Raw genomic sequence first — 19084 nt, forward strand, 5'->3', positions numbered from 1 at the left:
GTTAAGTAGCGATTGTGATGGAGGAAGTTAATTCCTGTACTCAAACTGTCTTTTTTAGAACATAGCGTTTTGTTTCAAAATTACTGCCTTCGCCAAGAGCGAAGTTTTTCTTGTTTCCAATCCCCCATTAATTTGATGCTTGCTATAACCACAGGGGCCATGCGAGGCCCACATTGTCCAATTTGAGAAAGTTGCCACTACCACACTGACTCACTACTAAATCTCTTGAATTTCTTTTCACTATTTTTGCCATCTCCAAATTTGAGGTACATAATGAAATGTTCAGTTGCTAATCTTATTCATGATTTAACCTTGGAGTCCTTTATACCATTGGCACGTATGAAATAGGATTTTATCAAAAGTGTGTTAAGATCTGTGTGACAGAATGTAATCTTTATCTCTATATTACAAATGATTTGTAAATCAGAAAAAGATCATCCTGCCACAGCTTCCCTTCATCAGAAGACACTTTAATTTTCAATTTTTTTACGTAAAAAAAAAATGCACGTAAACAAATGGACCATTGTTTTGAAAGTTTAAGCTCATTTAATGCATTTCTATTCAATAATTATTTATTTTTTTAAATGCCATTTGGATTACATAAAAAAAAATTAGCTATTATCACTTTGGCTGCTGCAGGTTCATTCACCTCAGTAGATCTACAAACAAAAACGAAAATATGAAAAAGGATTCACACTGACATTTAGCATCAGCGTTGAAATGAAAACGTATTATATTTTTTAGAACTGTATTGGTAGCATTTGTATGCATTTTAATGTAGGCCAGTAGATAAAACAGGCCATGTGGAGATGTTCATATTGAGTTTTAAGTTCCTAACTTGTTTGATATGATTAGTACAAATTTTGTCAGGGGACCTCAAATGGGCCCCTGTCCCAAGTTTGGGAACCACTGTCCGAACTTCCCTGTCTGCTCTGCGTGCGCAGCAGCCTGCCTCTGCGTCACTACTGTCGCTCTCAGTAAAGCAAAGTTAGAGCGTAATTTTGCACCTGCTGAGGTCCGCTCCGTTTAACCTTAGCTTCTTACTTCATCCTTCTAACTGGCTAATACTAGCCAGAGTCCTTCAAAGTTACTGCAATAGAAGTCTCTGTCGGCAGATAGCAACTTGACGGATAGTGCCTTCAGAAAGTATTCACACCCTTAGACTTTTTCCACATTCTGTACTCCGGTCGCCATATTGAGCTGCAGCACCCCCGTTTCAAGATTCCACACGTTCGTAGAGGCAGATCAAGAATACACGCGTTCTGAGCTTTGATCAACGCTGGGAGCAATATTTCGATGTTGACTCGTAATTTATTTTCATTGTGTGCAAAATATATTTTCCACATTTTGGTGTTCCTATACTTTATTTTGTCATTTTTTAAACCTAGGTGTCTTATGTAGTCATGGCCATACTTGGCATCCCCTTTGGGAACGTACTGTAGTGAAGGGTTTAGGAACTCAACTTTAGGTTCCCCCAAACATTTTACGGCCCACAATATTTGCAGTAGCTGAACTCCATCGGTGGCCTTATCTAGCAGCTCACAATCACATGCTTAGCGTGTCAATAACCTACCATCAGAACATTCCACCCGTTGTCTTGGGCCCGCATATCAGGAAATTTACTCCGGAGTCTCGACGTTCCCGTCAGTTGTGTGATGTTTACTACTGCATCAAGGTTATGCCAAGCAGGTCTTTACTGGATGTGTTTATTTATAACCGTTATTTTGTAAGATGCAGCATAGCCTGGTGATGACCCAATAACAAAATACTTCCAGGACATAATGAATCAACAACTTAAAGGGAATGTATTAACACCTAATGAAACATGAGTTTTGACAATTAGGCTTTTATTGTTTTACTATGCTTACAGTACACTGCAACCCCCCCCCCCCCCCAAAAAAAAACCCAAATCAACATACAATAGCATTTACACCCACACGCACTCACACCCAACAGCAACATACACGCTTTCACACGCACTTACACTCTTCAATGTAAACAATGCAGGCTGATAGAGTGATTAAAAAAGCAAAGTAGTCAGCCTTCCACTGTTCCTCCCTCTTCAGCACAGGGCTCGGTCAACCATTTTCTTTTCTCTCCCTCTCAGTGCACAGCGGGGAGACCGAAGAGGAACAGAAACTGTAAATCTTTAGGGATCAATGGAAAAACTGCTGTCCTGTCGGGCCATTTGACCAACCATCTCACACACACTGCAGGTGTTGGGAGGTCAGGATACCCATTCATCCAATCCTCACTGTCATAGCAACAACACCCTCAACGTCCTTAAAATGTACTGTCTGAAATGTTATATTCTTTGAAGTTATGCGATAGGAAGAGGGGGTAGAGAGAGAAGTAGAGGGAGAGAAGTTAGTGTGAGAAGAAAGAAACGCCAAGAATTAGTGTGACATGTTATTTTCCCATGATCCTCTGCGGTAGAGGAATAAGACCTTGTTTCACTTCCCTTGTATGGGTCAGGATGGAAAATTGATCGTCCGTTACTTAGCAACACTTTCTGGCATCATTCACGACCCTGTCCGTCGTTACATTACCTCTTAGCGCGTACAAAGTACAAGGCGTTGGTTTTAGGGTAGTACTTCACGTTCTGCTTCTTGTCCATCAAGCCCCCGAAAATGATGAGCTCACCCCTCCCTTGGACCACTGTGTGGAGGCTCGTCTCGGGGGGACCCGTGACGGCGGAGGGGGTTCCGTTACCGTAAACCCTCCAGGAGACAAGACCGTCCCCTTTGGCTCGGGACACATCCAGTACATACATCTGCATGGGCTTGCAGTTGAGCGACTGGTACAGGGGCTTGCCCACGTTCAGGCTCTGGGGCGGGTGATGGCCAAGCCGCCGTGCGATGGGCGGGATGGTGTGTCCGTCAGCGGCAACCTGTGGTGGGCTGGAGGATGAGGGGGAGGTTCCCGCTGAAGCCCCGCCTCCCCCGCTTCCACTTACTCCTGTAGCAGCCCCTTGAGACAATGGATTTGAGGACGATGGCATGGATGAAGAGGACGGGTTTTTGACAGCCTCCAGGCCCCGTCTCAGGGCAGCAGGGGACACCGCCCCCGGTGGAGTGAGTGGGGAACCAGGAGCAGGGGGAGGTGTGTGCACTCCATTAGTGCTGAGTACCTCAGCAGAAAGGGGGTGGGTGGCAGAAAGAGTAGATTCCCAGCCGTAGTCCGACGAGACAGGGGGGTGAGAGGGCGGGGAGGCTGCCTGGGCAGGGCTGGTCCTGGGAGAGGGGGACGAGCCGTCGAGTAGTGGATGGAGGGATGGAAGAGGCGGGCTGTCAGGACCCTGGGAGGGGGATGGCTGCTGAGAGGAGGAGCCGGGGCTACCCTCTCTGGCACCCCCTCTGGCCGAGGGACGGGGTCTCAGTGTGCCCCAGCGGCCGTTCACACAGGGGGCTTCCTCAGCGGCCCCCAGTACGACCCCGGCGGCTCCGCTCCTCACAGGGGAATAGGAGCGCAGGGAAGGGGGCTCCGTGCCCAAGGGAGCGGGAGAGGCACTGATGGGTGAGGGCCGAGAGTTCAGGCTGGGGCTGAGGGGCGCACGGCCAGACGGAGCCTGGGAGAACACCACCACACACTGCCCAACCTGGAGAGAGATAGAAAACAATGAAAGGAGGTTGAGTTGAAAGAAGAAATCCCATACACAACATCCCAACAGTGTTCACTGCTGTGAGACCAAGGCAGGATCCGACATTCACGATGGCCCGGGGCCAGTATGTGTGAGGCCAGTGGATCTCATCAGTCATTGGCTGGACCGGGTCAGTAATTTCTCAGCGCATTTTGGTGTTCCATTTCGACATTTACCTGCTACGTCGCAGTCTTCCATTGAAGACCACATGTGAAAAAGTAAATCTATTTGTATGAGCAATATGATAGCCCGTTCATTCAACCACACTCCGAGAGCCCCAACTTCCTGTGCAGTACAAGAGTTGATGCATTCACACTGCAGAGTTGAGCAGTCCAGAGTGAAAAGAAGCACTCGTCAATCCGCTCGCTGAGCTTATTTCTTTCAGGGAAAGTGATTTACAAACCAGCAACAGGCTGGCTAGTGGCTACTGTTGACAGTCTGAAAGAAGAATGCTACAAAAAGACAAGTATCATTCCTCTTGGCTAGCCTAGAGCAATGTCTCTATTGAAAAGCAGTTGTCTAGTGGGTAACCTTCCATTTTCAGATGCAAAACTCTTAATACTTTAGGAAGAAAATGCACTATGCAGAAGTCGCACCGCCATTTCCTGGTTGTTAAAATTAGAATAGTTTGCTTAATTTCAGTTTATGTGACAAAACAAGCAAGTACAGTGGAAAGCAGTGGTCACCAACCAGTTGATCGTGACCGACTGGTCGATCTCCTAGGCATTCCTAGTCGGTCGCCAAATATTTCTGTAAAAAAACAACGAGAAAGCCTTGGGTTCCTCATTTTTTTTATTTGGCTCGCGCTGTTGGCGGTAGGTGCACCTGATTTAACTGCCCTGCGCGCCGGGTAGTCGACGTGTTCCCATTTAGAACCATAGCATATTTCTAATAAGTACAACCTCTGCCTTCCAGACGGGCCCGGGGGAAGCAAATCAAGTGCACTATAGGCCTACCTCTGGCCAATCGGATGGCTCAGATTACAGTGCTGTAGTAACGTAGCAGGCGTAAAAGAAAGTTGATACTGTGAGATTTCAGATCTTTTAAAACCATGACTAGAGTGTCAACGAATACAGCAAAGAGCTGCTGTTTTTATGAGTGAGTTCATGTTTAAGTTTTTAACTCAGCACTGTCAACACTTTCTATTCAACACTTTTATAAGCCATAAAATGCATGTTCTCCCTACTTCCACCCGCGCTACAACCAGCACTGCAGCTGCAATGAATTATTAGGAAAGTGTATTGATAGGCTTGCATTGTTATTATTATCGGCTTGGATCTTTTTTTTAAATATTGAGGAATATTTCACTTTCTCTGGTCATAGGTGTAACAACATGAATTTGTGCACGAGGCAGAAATAATGCAATGCGAGTTTCACCATCAGCCGGTGTCCCTTTTTGGTCAGTGTCAGTGGAGGAAAGGGAGAGCTGGGGGACGTTGAGAGGCGGACCCAGTCTGCTGCCCTCTCCCTCCGCTGAGACTGACCATCAGATGCAGGCTTCCTCAGCCTGGTAAAAAAAAAAAAACTAAGAAAATGATTTAAATGTATGCTCACTCAGCTGTACCTCACAAGTAATACAACAACTGATCTATTACCGGTGTGATCATATAGCCTAGCTCAAATGTTGAAATATAAAAATAAATACAAATTAAATGGTCTGAGAAGAACAACAATGCATTGGGGGGGTAATAATGATTTGGGCTTATAACCTACGCACAGATCTCATTACTACAGTACTGTTTTTAATAGGTGACTGTTGTATAAGCTTATGTTTTTTAAGTCATTTCCCAAAATATTTTTACGGTTGATCTCAGCTTACATTTTTGACTCAAAAATTAAAAGGTTGGTGACCACTGGTGTAGAAAATCATTGTACCATCAAAACCGCTGTAAAATATATTTACCATAACCAAAAATATTGTATTTTCAGCTGTTAGAAGCTGGTGTACGAAACCGAAAGTAAAAGACACAAAATGAAACTTAGACTTGCTTTCAACGACAGACCTATAACCACACATTTCTATGTGAATTTGGTTGGTAGCCCATAAAGTTACAAATTGCAGATTTAAAAGGAAAATACAACTCAAAACCTATCTTTTGGTATTTGTTTCATTTGTCCACTGTTGATATAATCCCAAAATGTTTTGCATGTCAGCAATCAAGTTTTGAAGAACTGTATTTTGAATGTTTTATATCTTGAAAACTTGATTGCTAGCATGCAAAACATTTTGGGATTTCAAAGAAGAGAATAGAGAAGAGAATATATTGCTAAATTATATTACACAGCTTTTTAATATATACCATAATGTAGCATTTTATTAGCTGAAAATATAGAAAGAAAGCATGTCAACCCAGGCCCTGCAGTACCATAATATATTTATAAACTACCCCATATCTGGGACAGTATAAATTCTATTCGGGCCAGTACATTTCTGACCAACATTTTTTTTTTTAAAGAACATCAACAAACAAAACAGAAAACACCATACAATGTTATACATGCAGCTCCAGCCCATAAAAACTAAATTCCCAAATAAAAATACAGGTAATGTTAAGATTTGGTCAAGCCTCCCACCCATCTCTCACCAACAGTCCGTAGCCAACTTCAGTCAAAAAGAAACACCAAAGGGTGAAGGAAAGAGAGAAGTAAGGTCACCCCACCAGTTGGTCCCTTACGGCTTAAGATTCCCTGCCAAAGCCTGCATTGTGGATGGCCTCGCCCTATTACATTTTACTGTTGTGGATCCCAAATTAACAATATTCTGGAAAACATTCATCCAATAAAATTCAAGAGCCAGCCCTGATTCCAACATAACTGCAAAAAACTAAGCATTTGCCTTAAGTGTCAAAGATGAGTCATCATTCAACAGGTGCAGGCAAGGATCTGGGATAAGGTTTACCCTCATCAATCTTGACAGCGACAAGCATATAGCACTCCATAAATGTGTGTATAAAAAGGGGTAGGGAACGTATTGAGAGCCACACATACCCTGCAGGCGGGGTGGCACCACAGCTCTGGGGCTCCATGGTCATCGTTCTCAACCCTCAACTGCTGCCACGTCCAGGGTGGGGCACCCATGTGGAGGAGCCAGGCATCCTTCAGCAGCTAGCAGGGACATGAGAGAGGGGGGGGAGCAGAGTCACAACCAGCAAAACATCAGCAGAAACAGTTCAACTAGCATAACACCGGCAGGCAGAGTTGCCCGTCCACGGAAAACAGTGCCGACTCCCATTCGAGAACACAGGCACTCACCGCATTAGGGCCTCCACAGCCTCCCAGAATAAGTAGAGTCTCGTTGCCAACCACAATCTGTGAGAGAGGAGAATATACATTTAAAACAGACAAGCACTGACACAAGCCATAAAAAAATGTGACTGGTATTCTCTCTAAAAAAAAAATATACAGATACAGACATTTACAAAAGAATCCGAAATACTGCATGATGGAGGTACAGAAGGGAGAAGGTGGGCGGTGAAAGTGTCATCCTGACCTGAGACTGGCCTCCTCGTGGGTGGGGGGACGGGCCAGAGATGGTTGGCTTGGACCAGGACCACTGCTCCAGATCCAGAACCCACACCTCGTTACTCCTGATCAGGGACCAGTGGAGAGCAGGGGGACACGGTGAGACAAAACACACACAGTGACAGATTCACACACACAACTTTCAACACTGCAAAACAACTAAACCAGACAGTTTTTGAAATGATTTCCTTTCAAGACATTCACACTACAACCTTCCTACATTGTTTCCTAACACCACAACAGTTTTAATTCCAAGTGTTTGAACTGATGTGTGTCAGGTTGTGCAATTGTAGCGTCCGGTTTGGCACAGTATGGTAAAAATAAGCAGAAAACTCAAGGTAAAAGCTCCTCAAAGTAGTGACATACATTTGGCGTGCCCCTAGTGACCCTCCAAACACCACCATGGTGCTCCCTATGACAGAGGAAGAGTGACCGGCCATGGGCGGGGGACCGTGGGTCGTCACGATGCAGTTCCACCTGAGAGGGCATAGAAGAGTACGGGGTTAGTTAGATAGGAGGGGGAAAGTGGTAAAACACCAAGCACTGATGGCTAGGTAAGGCTACAGATATAGATATGGGGATAATGGGCCTTAAGAGCTTCTACACAGAGACTTCTCATGCGTAATAACACACTGACTATCCACCTGTATTGAGAGAGTGAATTGTAGACAACGTGATAAAGCCACTCATTGGCTTCAAAAGGGCTAATTCATCTACCGAGTCTAGGTTCGCCTCTTCCTCTCACCAGTTTTTGGAAGGGGAGTATGTGTGGATCTCGTCAAAGAATCTCTCTGGCTGATGCAGTGGGTAGGGGCTGGGGCGAGTCCATCCACCAAACAGCACCAGCAGGTCTTTGTACATCACCAGGGTAGCCCCCGCTTTAGGAGACGGATAGGAGCCTGTGTGGGCAAAAGGAGAAATGAAAGAACCATACATTCATACATTTTCTATGTCATACATACATGGGTTAGAAGTCGAGTTAAAAATGAGGGGAGAAAAAGAAAAAAAAACACACCAAAAAACATTTTAGATTAGTTTGTTCGATCATGTGTAAAGCACACTGACAGCAGCATCCACCCCAGGGGCTTAGGAGTGCTTACCTGAGGTCAAATCAAACCACATTTTATTTGACACATGCTTCGTAAACAACAGGTTTAGACTAACAGTGAAATGCTTACTTACGGGTCCTTACCCCAACAATTAAGAGAGGAAAATACTGACAAATAATAACACGAGGAATAAATACACAATGACTCACGATAACTTGGCTATATACAGTTTGTCCGTACCGAGTCGATGTGCAGGGGAACGAGGTAATTGAGGTTGATATGTACAGTGGGGCAAAAAAGTATTTAGTCAGCCACCAATTGTGCAAGTTCTCCCATTTAAAAAGACGAGGTGCCTGTAATTTTCATCATAGGTACACTTCAACTATGACAGACAAAATGAGGGGGAAAAATCCAGAAAATCACATTGTAGGATTTTTTATGAATTTTTTGCAAATTATGGTGGACAATAAGTATTTGGTCAATAACAAATGTTTATCTCAATACTTTGTTATATATCCTTTGTTGGCAATGACAGAGGTCAAACGTTTTCTGTAAGTCTTCACAAGGTTTTCACACACTGTTGCTGGTATTTTGGCCCATTCCTCCATGCAGATCTCCTCTAGAGCAGTGATGTTTTGGGGCTGTTGCTGGGCAACACATACTTTCAACTCCCTCCAAAGATTTTCTATGGGGTTTTAAGTGGGAGAACTTGCACAATTGGTGGCTGACTAAATACTTTTTTGCCCCACTGTATATATAGTGTATTTGGTAAGTATTCAGACCCCTTGACTTTTTCCACATTTTGTTATGTTACAGCCTTATTCTAAATTGGATTAAATCAATCTAAACAAAATACCCCATAATGACAAAGCAAAAACATTTCACCCCCCCCTCAAATATCACATTTACTTAAGTATTCAGACCCTTTACTCAGTACTTTGTTGAAGCACCTTTGGCAGAGATTACAGCCTTGAGTCTTAGGTATGATGCTACAAGCTTGGCAGATGTATTTGGGGACCTTCTCTGCAGATCCTCTCAAGCTCTGTCAGGTTGGATGGGGAGCGTTGCTGCACAGCTATTTTCAGGTCTCTCCAGAGATGTTCGATCGGGTTAAAGTCCGGGCTCTGGCTGGGCCACTTAAAGACATTCCGAGACTTGTCCCGAAGCCACTCCTGCATTGCCTTGGCTGTGTGCTGAGGGTTGTTGTCCTATTGGAAGGTGAACCTTCGTCCCTGTCTGAGGTCCTGAGCAGGTTTTCATCAAGAATATCTGTACTTTTCTCCATTTATCTTTCCCTCAATTCTCCCAGTCCCTGTTGCTGAAAAACATCCCCACAGCATGATGCTGCCACCACCATGCTTCACCGTAGGGATGGTGCCAGGTTTCCCCCAGACGTGACACTTGGCATTCAGGCCAAAGAGTTCAATCGTGCTTTCATCAGACCAGAGAATCTTGTTTCTCATTGTCAGAGTCCTTTAGGTGCCTTTTGGCAAACTCCAAGCGGGCTGTCATGTGCCTTTTACTGAGGAGTGGCTTCCGTCTGGCTATGCTACCATAAAGGCCTGACTGGTGGAGTGCTGCAGAAACGGTTGTCCTTCTGGAAGGTTCTCCACTTGAAACTTCACTTGGGGCGGCAGGGTAGCCTAGTGGTTAGAGTGTTGGACTAGTAACCGGAAGGTTGCAAGTTCAAACCCCCCAACTGTACATATCTGTTGTTTTGCCCCTGAAAAGGCAGTTAACCCACTGTTCCTAGGCCGTCATTGAAAATAAGAATTTGTTCTTAACTGACTTGCCTAGTTAAATAAAGGTAAAAAAAAAACGTGTAGGTATTCCCTGGGTCAGGGAGAGGCATAAAGCATAAATACCAACAGATACAGCAACAGACACAGTGAGCTGAAAAGGACGTTGAGTGTGTACCTGAGGCTAAAGGGCGGATCCACTCCTTACTGTTGAGGTCAAGTCTCCACAGGTCATTGAAGGCAGCATTGCAGCTACTCTGAGTGCAGCCCCCAAACACATACATGGACTGGTTGGAGTCATAGTAGCATGCACCTGCAACACACACATACATGGTTTGAGTAAGAACTAGTTACACCTTCAACACCATGTCCCTGATACTTATTTTTGAAAAAGCACAGCCTAGTTGATTATCCAGCTTATACCATGGCCATTCAACTAAATTCCACAAAGCCGTGGTATATATACATATTGTATACTGACTGTGTGAGAAGCGTTGAGTGATGGGTGTTCCAGGATATGGGTATGTACGACTCTCCCATTGGATGTAGCCATCCTGGACGGCCCGCAGAAAACCATGGTAACACTGATATGCAACACCTGGGGGGGGGGGGGGGGGGGGATTGGAGATGAAGTGAGTGACTCCTACGGTTTTCTGTGAACTCATAACCACAATAAAAGCAACATAATAGGTAACATGTCAGTATCTTGTTGTTTTGGGTTGACTCCCAACTGAAAATGGGTCAAAGGTTACTGAAAATGGGATAAAGGTTACTTGCCCTTTTGTAAGGAAATAACCACTAAGGTGTCTCAAAATGTAGCATCATGGCATGCAATTGCCTACTTTGGTTTAGTGTGGTTATGGTGTCGTCAGAAGAGAGACATACCTTTGATGAGGCGGTACCACTGTTTACACACCAGTGCAGCGGTCTTGTGCTCCTGGTAAGGTGAAAGGAAGGACAGGATGTATTCTAGGACTTCCTCTGGTAGCTCCACCATTGTCCTCTCGCCCTCAACTAATCCCTCTAGGTCCCTCTCTCTTCTGTTGGTCCCCATCTTCTCTTCTTCCTCCTGTGCCAATCCAACAGGACCTGCTCCATCTTCCTCTGTATCCATGGCAACAAAGTATCCATCCTCACTGTCTGAGGAGCGGGACATTCTTTCTTTCTGTAGACAAAGATGGGAGAAGTCACTAAAAAGGTGAGCCCAAAGACTCAAACAAGAATTGTAACTTCCATCAATTCCAACACGTCACGTGTTTTCAGGGTAGCATTAATCAATGACAACAAGGTGGAAATACACATGGCTAATTTAGCTAGCCACTATACAAGGCAAAACAGAGTAAGTTAACTATCTAACTAACTATATAATGTTTTGAGCAGCGAACGTAACGGTAACTTGTCTAGATAGCTAACAAACGTTCTTGGATAATTGATAGCTAATTTCTAGCTAAGAGTTTAGCTGGTCGTAGATAATTAAACACATTCCATTTCCAGGTAGTGCTATGCTAAATTCATGTAACTTGTTTGCCTGATAACTAGTTCACCAAAGTGGTAAGGTAGGTGGCACAATACAGTTAGCTGCATTATGTTAGCGTTCACCGATGTGCGCATCCATCCTGGCCCGCCCTTGATAATTAGAATTCCAGTCTATGGTAGGGCATCACATCTGTTAAAACTATGTGGCAAATCATGGACATTTTGCTACCAATCCGTGGGAAACTATGATAGTTACACATTTCCTGAATCTCGAGATAGTTGGCTAGCTAGTGGGTTACGTTACTAGCTAGCTATATATCTAGCTAATGTTTGCAGTCAGAAACTAGTGTTTTCTGCCCTAGTTTTCAGGGGCAATATTTCCCTTCCAACCATAACCCCAACAGCTATATTCACCGTAATTCTGCACGAATTATTTTGCTGGTTTTCTATCTTTTGACGTCTCTCTTCTCATTCCCTTTATCAGCTTCTGCAGTAAATCGCCATACTCCAAGCATTCGCCATCTTCCTCAGTGGCAGCGTCCTTCGCAACGCGGGAGCGCGCACGTAAATCGTGAATGGAGGAAGTAGAAACAAAAGCGGTGGTGAAGAGAATAGTTAAAAAAATAGGGAAAGGCCCATTGTACTAAAATACCATGACAACCAAACAAAACATATGAATTCAAATGCCTTTATTGTATTGATACCAATGTATTAATCTACACCAAGCTATTATACAACAATCTGATTGTGGACTACAGGAAACGGGGGCAGCCGGTATCCCATCGACAGGGCTGCAGTGGAGAGGGTCGAGATCTTCAAGTTCCTCTGTGTCCACATCACTAAGGACTTAACAACACACCAGCACAGTTTGCGAAAAGGGCTCAACAGCGCCCTTTCTCCCTCAGGAGGCTGAAGAGATTTGGCATAGCCCCTCAGATCCTCAAGAACTTCTACAGATGCACCATTGAGAGTGGTGTCTGAGGAAGGCCCGGAAAATTGCCAAAGACCATGCCACCCCAGACATGGACTGTTCTCTCCACTACCGTCTGGCAAGCGGTACCAGAACATCAGGTCACAGACCAACAGGCTCCGAGACAGTTTCTATCTCCAAGCAGTAAGACTGCTGAACAGCTATTTCCATGGCTGCCCACCCTCACCAACGGACTATCTACACTAACTCTATGCACACTCACAGGTCTCTATCCACATACTCACACACACTTACATTGACACTCTCCTACACATACACAGATATTGACACCCCCCCCCCCCCCCCCCCCCCCCCACACACACACACTATCACACATGCACACACAAATTCACCATATACACTGCTGCTACTATTTATTACTTTCCTGCTGCCTAGTCACTTTTATCCTGCTGCCCAGTCACTTTTATCCTGCTGCCCAGTCACTTTTATCCTGCTGCCCAGTCACTTTTATCCTGCTGCCCAGTCACTTTTATCCTGCTGCCTAGTCACTTTTATCCTGCTGCCCAGTCACTTTTATCCTGCTGCCCAGTCACTTTTATCCTGCTGCCCAGTCACTTTTATCTTGCTGCCCAGTCACTTTTATCCTGCTGCCCAGTCACTTTTATCCTGCTGCCCAGTCACTTTTATCCTGCTGCCCAGTCACTTTTATCCTGCTGCCTAGTCACTTTTATCCTGCTGCCCAGTCACTTTTATCCTGCTTCCCAGTCACTTTTATCCTGCTGCCCAGTCACTTTTATCCTGCTGCCCAGTCACTTTTACCCCTGCCTATATTTACATAGCTATCTCAACTACCACCATATCCCTGGCACATTGCTATGGTACTTAAGTACTGACCTTGTATATAGTGTAAAATCTTGTTTTACTTATTGTGTTTTTATTTTATCTGACCTTGTATTGATTACGTGCTCGTTTGAAGATTCTATTATGGATGTTTCTATTTCTTTACCTTTAATATGGAACACTGCATTGTTGAGGAAGAATAGCTTGTAAGTAAGCATTTCGCTGTACTGTTTACACTTATTCCATCCAGTTCAAGTGAAAAATCAACTTTTATTTGATTTGATGTAGCTGAACACAGATTTCTGCACCTGGATGAAGTTTAGACCAAGTTGGCATACCTAAACTAAAGGTCACTTACAATAACAAAGTTGGGACAAACTAAGTCATATGGATACGACCTGTAAACGTATAGCTACAATAACCTGTACAACATATAGGTCATCCAATACTCAAATCATTCAACATTGAAGTAGACCACACTTCTAGCTCAGGAATCAATGCGCGTTCCCGATGAACATGTGCAATGTCGATACAGTAGAGGTCGCTGTTGATTCTGTATTTTTTTGTTTTTGACTGCTTGGTTTTCGATTTCGCATCGGCGCAGACATCCAGCTAGCTACAGCGTGTGTTTGTATCTTGAACACTGAGCTCGTGTGTGGGTCTTGGACGCTGTAATATGGAAGATGAAGAGGTTTGCGAAAGCTGGGAGGAAGCTGCAGACAGCGGGGTGAGGAAGAAATGCGATGGAACTTTTGTTTTTAGGACATGAACTGTGTTCAATAGTCAGTGTGTGTGGTTGGCCTGTCAAACATTCAATGCCTTATGAGGGAACTGAAGCGAACAGCCTGTCGCCATGTCGGAGCCTCCGCTAGCTTAGATACAGGCCCAAATTGAGCCATTCCAGGGTATCGTAAGTTGCAAAGGCCTGGCCAGGACTACAGATAACGATATGGTTTATTTTTTTGTATCAGGCGGAAGTGTAAAAAGAGAGTCAACAACGATCTGGTAACGTCGTTAACTAGCGGCAAGTTATTGTTATGTAACTAACGTTAGTTGGCTAGCCAGGTTGTGGAAAGTGTCGCTAGTTAGCTAGCAGTTGTCATTCGGCTAGCAGCTAACGTTAGCTAGGCAACGAAATAATTATTAACGAAACATTTCGACAAACTGGATTGGCTATGTTTAAGCCAGTTAGGTAGTTATCTTAATAACTACACCATTTTGCAACTGTTGTGAAAATGCTTAACACTCAACTCAAATTTCAGCACTGGAATTAAATGTAGATAACTACCAAACGTTAAATCGGCTAGCTAGTGTGCTAAATCGAATCATGTTATGCCGAGTCTCCTTTCTTTTAACACATTTTCTCACCAGTGACTTATAACGAAAATGTATTAATTCTGATTATAGATGTAACGTATTCCTACTTTGAATAATTGAATTAAGAATGAAAAGGTTTTTATGTTTATTTGCCTGTTTCCAAGGAAATTGAGCGAAGACTCGAAGCAAAGTTGAAGATAAGCCAGAAAACAAAGTGAGCGAAATAAAATCCAACTGAAAATATCCAAGTAAAGATATAGCTAGCTATACAGCATAACGTATTTCTTGTTTAATACAAACTCTGCCCCCTCCCTCAGGAAATCCTCCATCGGCCCAGGTAGCTCCCCTATACGAACTGCCATGGTTATCCAGGATGAATCTCAACCTGCAGCCCCCCCACCTCAAATCCGAATTCTGAAGCGCCCCTCAAGTAACGGTTCCCTAGGGTCAACTAGTTCATCTAACCGCCCCACCCAGCAGCCGAAGTCACTGGCCCAGCGGGAGGCAGAGTATGCTGAGGCCCGCAGGAGGATTTTGGGTAGTGCTAGTTCTGAAGAAACACCTCAGGACAAACCCAGCCAAGACAGGTTAGGCACCTACACTCAATGGTATGGGTTATGTAAACAGTCTTATTGTGCTGTTTCTCATCCATTTACATTTTGTTGTCTTTCCCCATTAGACCAGTGCGAGTGAGTGCCCAGCCACAGCCAGAACCGGTTCGTCCAAACAATCACCTGATCCGCCAACCCACTGGCCCAGACGGCACCACAGGCTTCCGTCACTGCAGATAGAGTGCAGAAGGGAGAGGGGGATCCATCGTCTCCATGGGGGCATGGTGTGCAGGGGATAAAGGGGGAGGTAGCATAGTGCATGAAGAGCAGAGTGGTGGGATGAAATTGAAAAAATTAGATTAGGACAAACAGAATATATTGGCCCACAGAATGAGATGAAGTATCCCTCCCACCCCTTTCTGCTGACTGTTGGTACGCTCATTGCCTTTCGCCCTCTGCCCTGTCTCCAGCCTGCGCAGAGGGTTGCAGGGAGATGGCAGAGAGGAGCTGAGTGTCAAGTCAGATCTCCTCTCTGTCCCACACTGTGACAAGGGCAGTCCCTCAGGATTCCACACACTGTGATATCTCCCATGATGCACCCTGAGCTGCCCCATGCCCCTCTCCACTGTCCCTCTCCTGCTAAGGACCAGGGTCCTCCTAGGTCCCGGGCATACCTGCCCTCCAGGGAAATGACAGACTGGTTCTGTGGGACTGAAAGGTGGCCAGGGGGAAGTGAGGAAGGAACCTTGCTCCGGGTGTGAGTGTAGGGCCATGGATAGAGCAGGGGAGTGACAAGGTGCCACTTCGTGTTAGCATGTTCAAGCAATAATTCCGAAATCAACATGTAAGCCCCGCCTTCTTTAGTTAGACTGCCTGTGCTGTATCTGTTAATATTCGTCTGTTTTGTTTTTAAGTTATTTCAACAACAAAAAAAACATTTTACTGTAATTTTATTTTTCTTTGTTTTTTTGTTTAACATCTGGGCAGTAACTGAATGGGGAATTTGGGAAGGTTGTTAGATTAATGGTGTCTTCTGTTATTGCATCTAGTTTTTTTTAAATTCATGTCTGTTTTCAAAGTGGGAATGATATAGAAGAAAAGAAAAAAAATGACAAATGTTAGTGAAGCTGAATGTTTTATAGCATCTTATACAGGTAGTCATTGAAAGTAGTAGCCATTTTTGAAACGATACTGTAAGTATATGTTGAGATTAGGAGAAAATAGTTTATGGATGGCCAAAAAGTAATCCTGTAAAAATGTCCACACTGCGTGGCCTTGTTGCTTCATTTGCGAAGAGAGGGGCCACCGATGACAAGGAGCATGAAGAAGGCCATCGCTTTCTTTTGATTCAGGGTTGTTTGAAGAGGAAGCCATTGGCTGGGAGTGTTTTAAGCAGCACCTCTGTTCTGTCCTGTCTTTCATTCTGTCTCTCCAGGGTTGCCTTACTTGGAGAGAGGAGCACTTGTTCTTTTACGTTAAAGACATGCTGGATCAAGGAGAATGACAGAATAACAAACTGAGTTAGATGGAGATTGACATAAAGTTTCAATTTTTGCTTGGTTAGAAGGCAAGTTATTGTTAAAGAGAGTGCCAAAGTTGAAAGGAAGCCCTTTTATCCCCAGTGGAGGAACATGTCATAGCTCTGTCTATCCAATCTATGTAGTTTTGTAAATGAAATGACAAGAAACTACATCTTGGCTGTTTTAAACCATAGTAAATGTGTTGACTCAAACGCCTTAAATTATCTTTGGTTTCATATTGGACCCCACAGTAACTGAGGCACCTCAGGTTAATGCTCTTGGATGCTGAGATTTAAACCCCCCCACCTCCTAAAAAAAAAAAAAAAAAAAATATCCTCCCTGTAACCTCTCTTTCTCTAATTTCTGTCAATTGGCCCGCCTTAGAACCTCAGGAAAGGTGGTTTTGTTGGCCCCTCAGGCAGGTTTTAATGCTGGAGTGGCCAAGCAAAGTCTTTGGTCTGCTCACATGTAATCCCAGTGATGCAGTGACTGGCTGGAATTGTTGCACAGCCTAATATGTAAAGAAAATCACACCCAGTAACCTTATTTGGGTGTGATTTGGTTCTTATTTGGACTATACCTAGAGTATGTTACGTCTGGGCCATTGAAGAGTACTCAACCTCATCCTTTATCCTTTCTAGGGATCACTGAGCAGAGAGGGCTGGACAGGTGAAAGCAATACGGTGGAGAAACCCAGGTGGATTGTAGAAACCCCTGGGTGCGGTTTCCATACCTGTCTTGTCTACATGGATCAGAGATCAGCTTGGGGAAGGGAGGGAGGAGGAGACTAGAGTCTAACCCTGGATTAGTATGATCCTCCTGAACAGGGTTAGGCTCAATTCAGTTTAATTCAGGAAGCGAATTGAAATGTAATGCTTGAATAGAAAATAGATTTTTTATTTCTGAGGATTTATTCCGTTTGTGAAGTGAATTTAAATTCAAAACCGAATTGACCCCAACGATGCGCTTGATGAGCCTGCGCAATTCCAGTAACTCAGCCATCGGATATGGGGCGGGGCGACAATGAAGAGATTACGCTTTTCTCTTCTGTCATGCGAACACAACAAACAAATCAGCCTGTAAAGTTTTTTTTAAATTCCCTTTAATAAAATAATATTGAAACGTAAAGTTAAACGCAATTGCAAATATTTTTGTTTGGTGTAGAGTTTTATTTTTCTATTTTGTGAAATGGAAAATGTGCATGTACTTTTAGTCAAATATTAGTGGTTTTACAGATACCAAGCATAGCTGAAACCATAACCTTAAATGTCCCTCAATGACTACAGGAAGAATTTCAAATGCATTAATATGACAGAATTTTTTGAGCAATCATGTGAATATGATATTCTGCACAACCAACAAATTGCATTTCAGAAATGCTTAATGCAACCATTGTCAATTTTGGTCAATGCCCAATGAGCTCTTTGTGTGCTTTTGAAGTTATACCTAATGTACAATTATTTAAATTTTTTAACTTTCAGTTAGGCTAATGCTTGAAATTATTATTCTAACCTAAACCATAGCAGTAAGAACTCCATATATGGCTAACTTACTCTCATATATTTTATTGAGCTGTTGTAGCTTTAAAATGAGTATGGTGCCAGACATTTCAGATTTCCCCTTGGAGATATTTAATAGTCTGTCCTGTTAAAAAAAAAAAATCTTAAACCCCGCAGTAAGCACCATTGACATGCATCTTGTGTTCTTACTAACCTGATCTAAAAATGTGTGTGAAGTGTCGTCCTAATGTATATCTCCTTGGAACTGTCATATCATTGAACACTTGTGTCCTTTGTTTGTCTAGCCCAACACACTACAACAGTGGTATTCAACATTTTTCGGGACCCCATTTTTTTTTCACTGTTTTTTTCTCACGACCCCACACCACACCAAATCAAATGACACAACGTTCAAATCGGTACATTTCTATTTTTACATCAACAAATAGCCTTCACGTCGTACCATTTTCAAAATAAAAATAAAACCAAAAAATACATGAACTCAAAAGTGTTTTTCAATTATCTTTCTTAAAACCGTTTGTATATTGTCCAATACAAGAATCTGTACTCTTATTAATACATTTTACGACTCAGCTAGGAGTCATGACCGGGACTTTGGATACCACTGCTCTACAATGTGTGTCCAGGATGTGTTGTTCTGTCTATTTTTTATGAATAAACTGCAGTAATTAGAGAACATATTCTAAAAGCCATTGGCCTGTTTGGACATGGACAAAATTTTTATTTTGGCAAAAAAGTACAATTTTGAGATGCAAATGTCAATAACATTTAAGTTATAGGTCATATCCATTTGTGTGCTATGTGCAGAAAGGTTAGCGTCTTACTGTGGAAAAATGTCCTACAAGTAAGCGCAATGGGGTAAAGTACTTGTAAAAATACTTTAAAGTACAACTTAAGTAGTTTTTTGGGGGTATCTGTACTTCACTATTTCTATTTTTGATAACTTTTACTCCACTACATTTCTTAAGAAAATAATGTA

At 43.4% G+C, this 19084-nt stretch overlaps 2 protein-coding genes across 2 annotated transcripts; one reads left to right on the plus strand and one right to left on the minus strand.

Moving 5' to 3' along the window:
* Positions 1 to 1830: 1830 nt before the first annotated feature.
* Positions 1831 to 12003, minus strand: fbxo42 (F-box protein 42). Its single transcript, XM_021570302.3, has 10 exons — positions 11841 to 12003; positions 10836 to 11115; positions 10432 to 10548; positions 10129 to 10263; positions 7908 to 8061; positions 7529 to 7639; positions 7131 to 7227; positions 6893 to 6949; positions 6629 to 6745; positions 1831 to 3598 (listed from the first exon to the last, which is right to left on the minus strand). The coding sequence occupies exons 2-10, from the start codon at positions 11104 to 11106 to the stop codon at positions 2546 to 2548; spliced, it is 2112 nt and encodes a 703-aa protein (XP_021425977.2). The 5' UTR covers positions 11107 to 11115; positions 11841 to 12003; the 3' UTR covers positions 1831 to 2545.
* A 1583-nt stretch (positions 12004 to 13586) lies between these two features.
* On the plus strand, positions 13587 to 18592 carry LOC110494986 (SUZ RNA-binding domain-containing). The gene is made up of 4 exons (XM_021570341.3): positions 13587 to 13924; positions 14679 to 14728; positions 14832 to 15101; positions 15194 to 18592. The coding sequence occupies exons 1-4, from the start codon at positions 13874 to 13876 to the stop codon at positions 15303 to 15305; spliced, it is 483 nt and encodes a 160-aa protein (XP_021426016.1). The 5' UTR covers positions 13587 to 13873; the 3' UTR covers positions 15306 to 18592.
* The last annotated feature ends 492 nt before the right edge of the window (positions 18593 to 19084 follow it).

This window comes from Oncorhynchus mykiss, chromosome 17, assembly GCF_057628025.1.
Source record: "Oncorhynchus mykiss isolate SJ-2025 chromosome 17, ASM5762802v1, whole genome shotgun sequence".
Classification (NCBI taxonomy): Eukaryota; Metazoa; Chordata; class Actinopteri; order Salmoniformes; family Salmonidae; genus Oncorhynchus; species Oncorhynchus mykiss.

What these genes read in the sequence shown, in the direction of transcription:
- LOC110494986 (XM_021570341.3), top strand. Translation starts at nt 13,874, where the DNA reads ATGGAAGATGAAGAGGTTTGCGAAAGCTGGGAGGAAGCTGCAGACAGC. An exon ending in AGGAAGCTGCAGACAGCGGG is followed by an intron (nt 13,925 to 14,678) that starts GTGAGGAAGAAA and finishes CCTGTTTCCAAG; the next exon opens with GAAATTGAGCGAAGACTCGA. An exon ending in AAGATAAGCCAGAAAACAAA is followed by an intron (nt 14,729 to 14,831) that starts GTGAGCGAAATA and finishes CCCCTCCCTCAG; the next exon opens with GAAATCCTCCATCGGCCCAG.
- fbxo42 (XM_021570302.3), bottom strand. Translation starts at nt 11,106, where the DNA reads ATGTCCCGCTCCTCAGACAGTGAGGATGGATACTTTGTTGCCATGGAT. An exon ending in TCACTAGGGGCACGCCAAAT is followed by an intron (nt 7,228 to 7,528) that starts GTATGTCACTAC and finishes GTCCCTGATCAG; the next exon opens with GAGTAACGAGGTGTGGGTTC. An exon ending in CACGAGGAGGCCAGTCTCAG is followed by an intron (nt 6,950 to 7,130) that starts GTCAGGATGACA and finishes CCTCTCTCACAG; the next exon opens with ATTGTGGTTGGCAACGAGAC.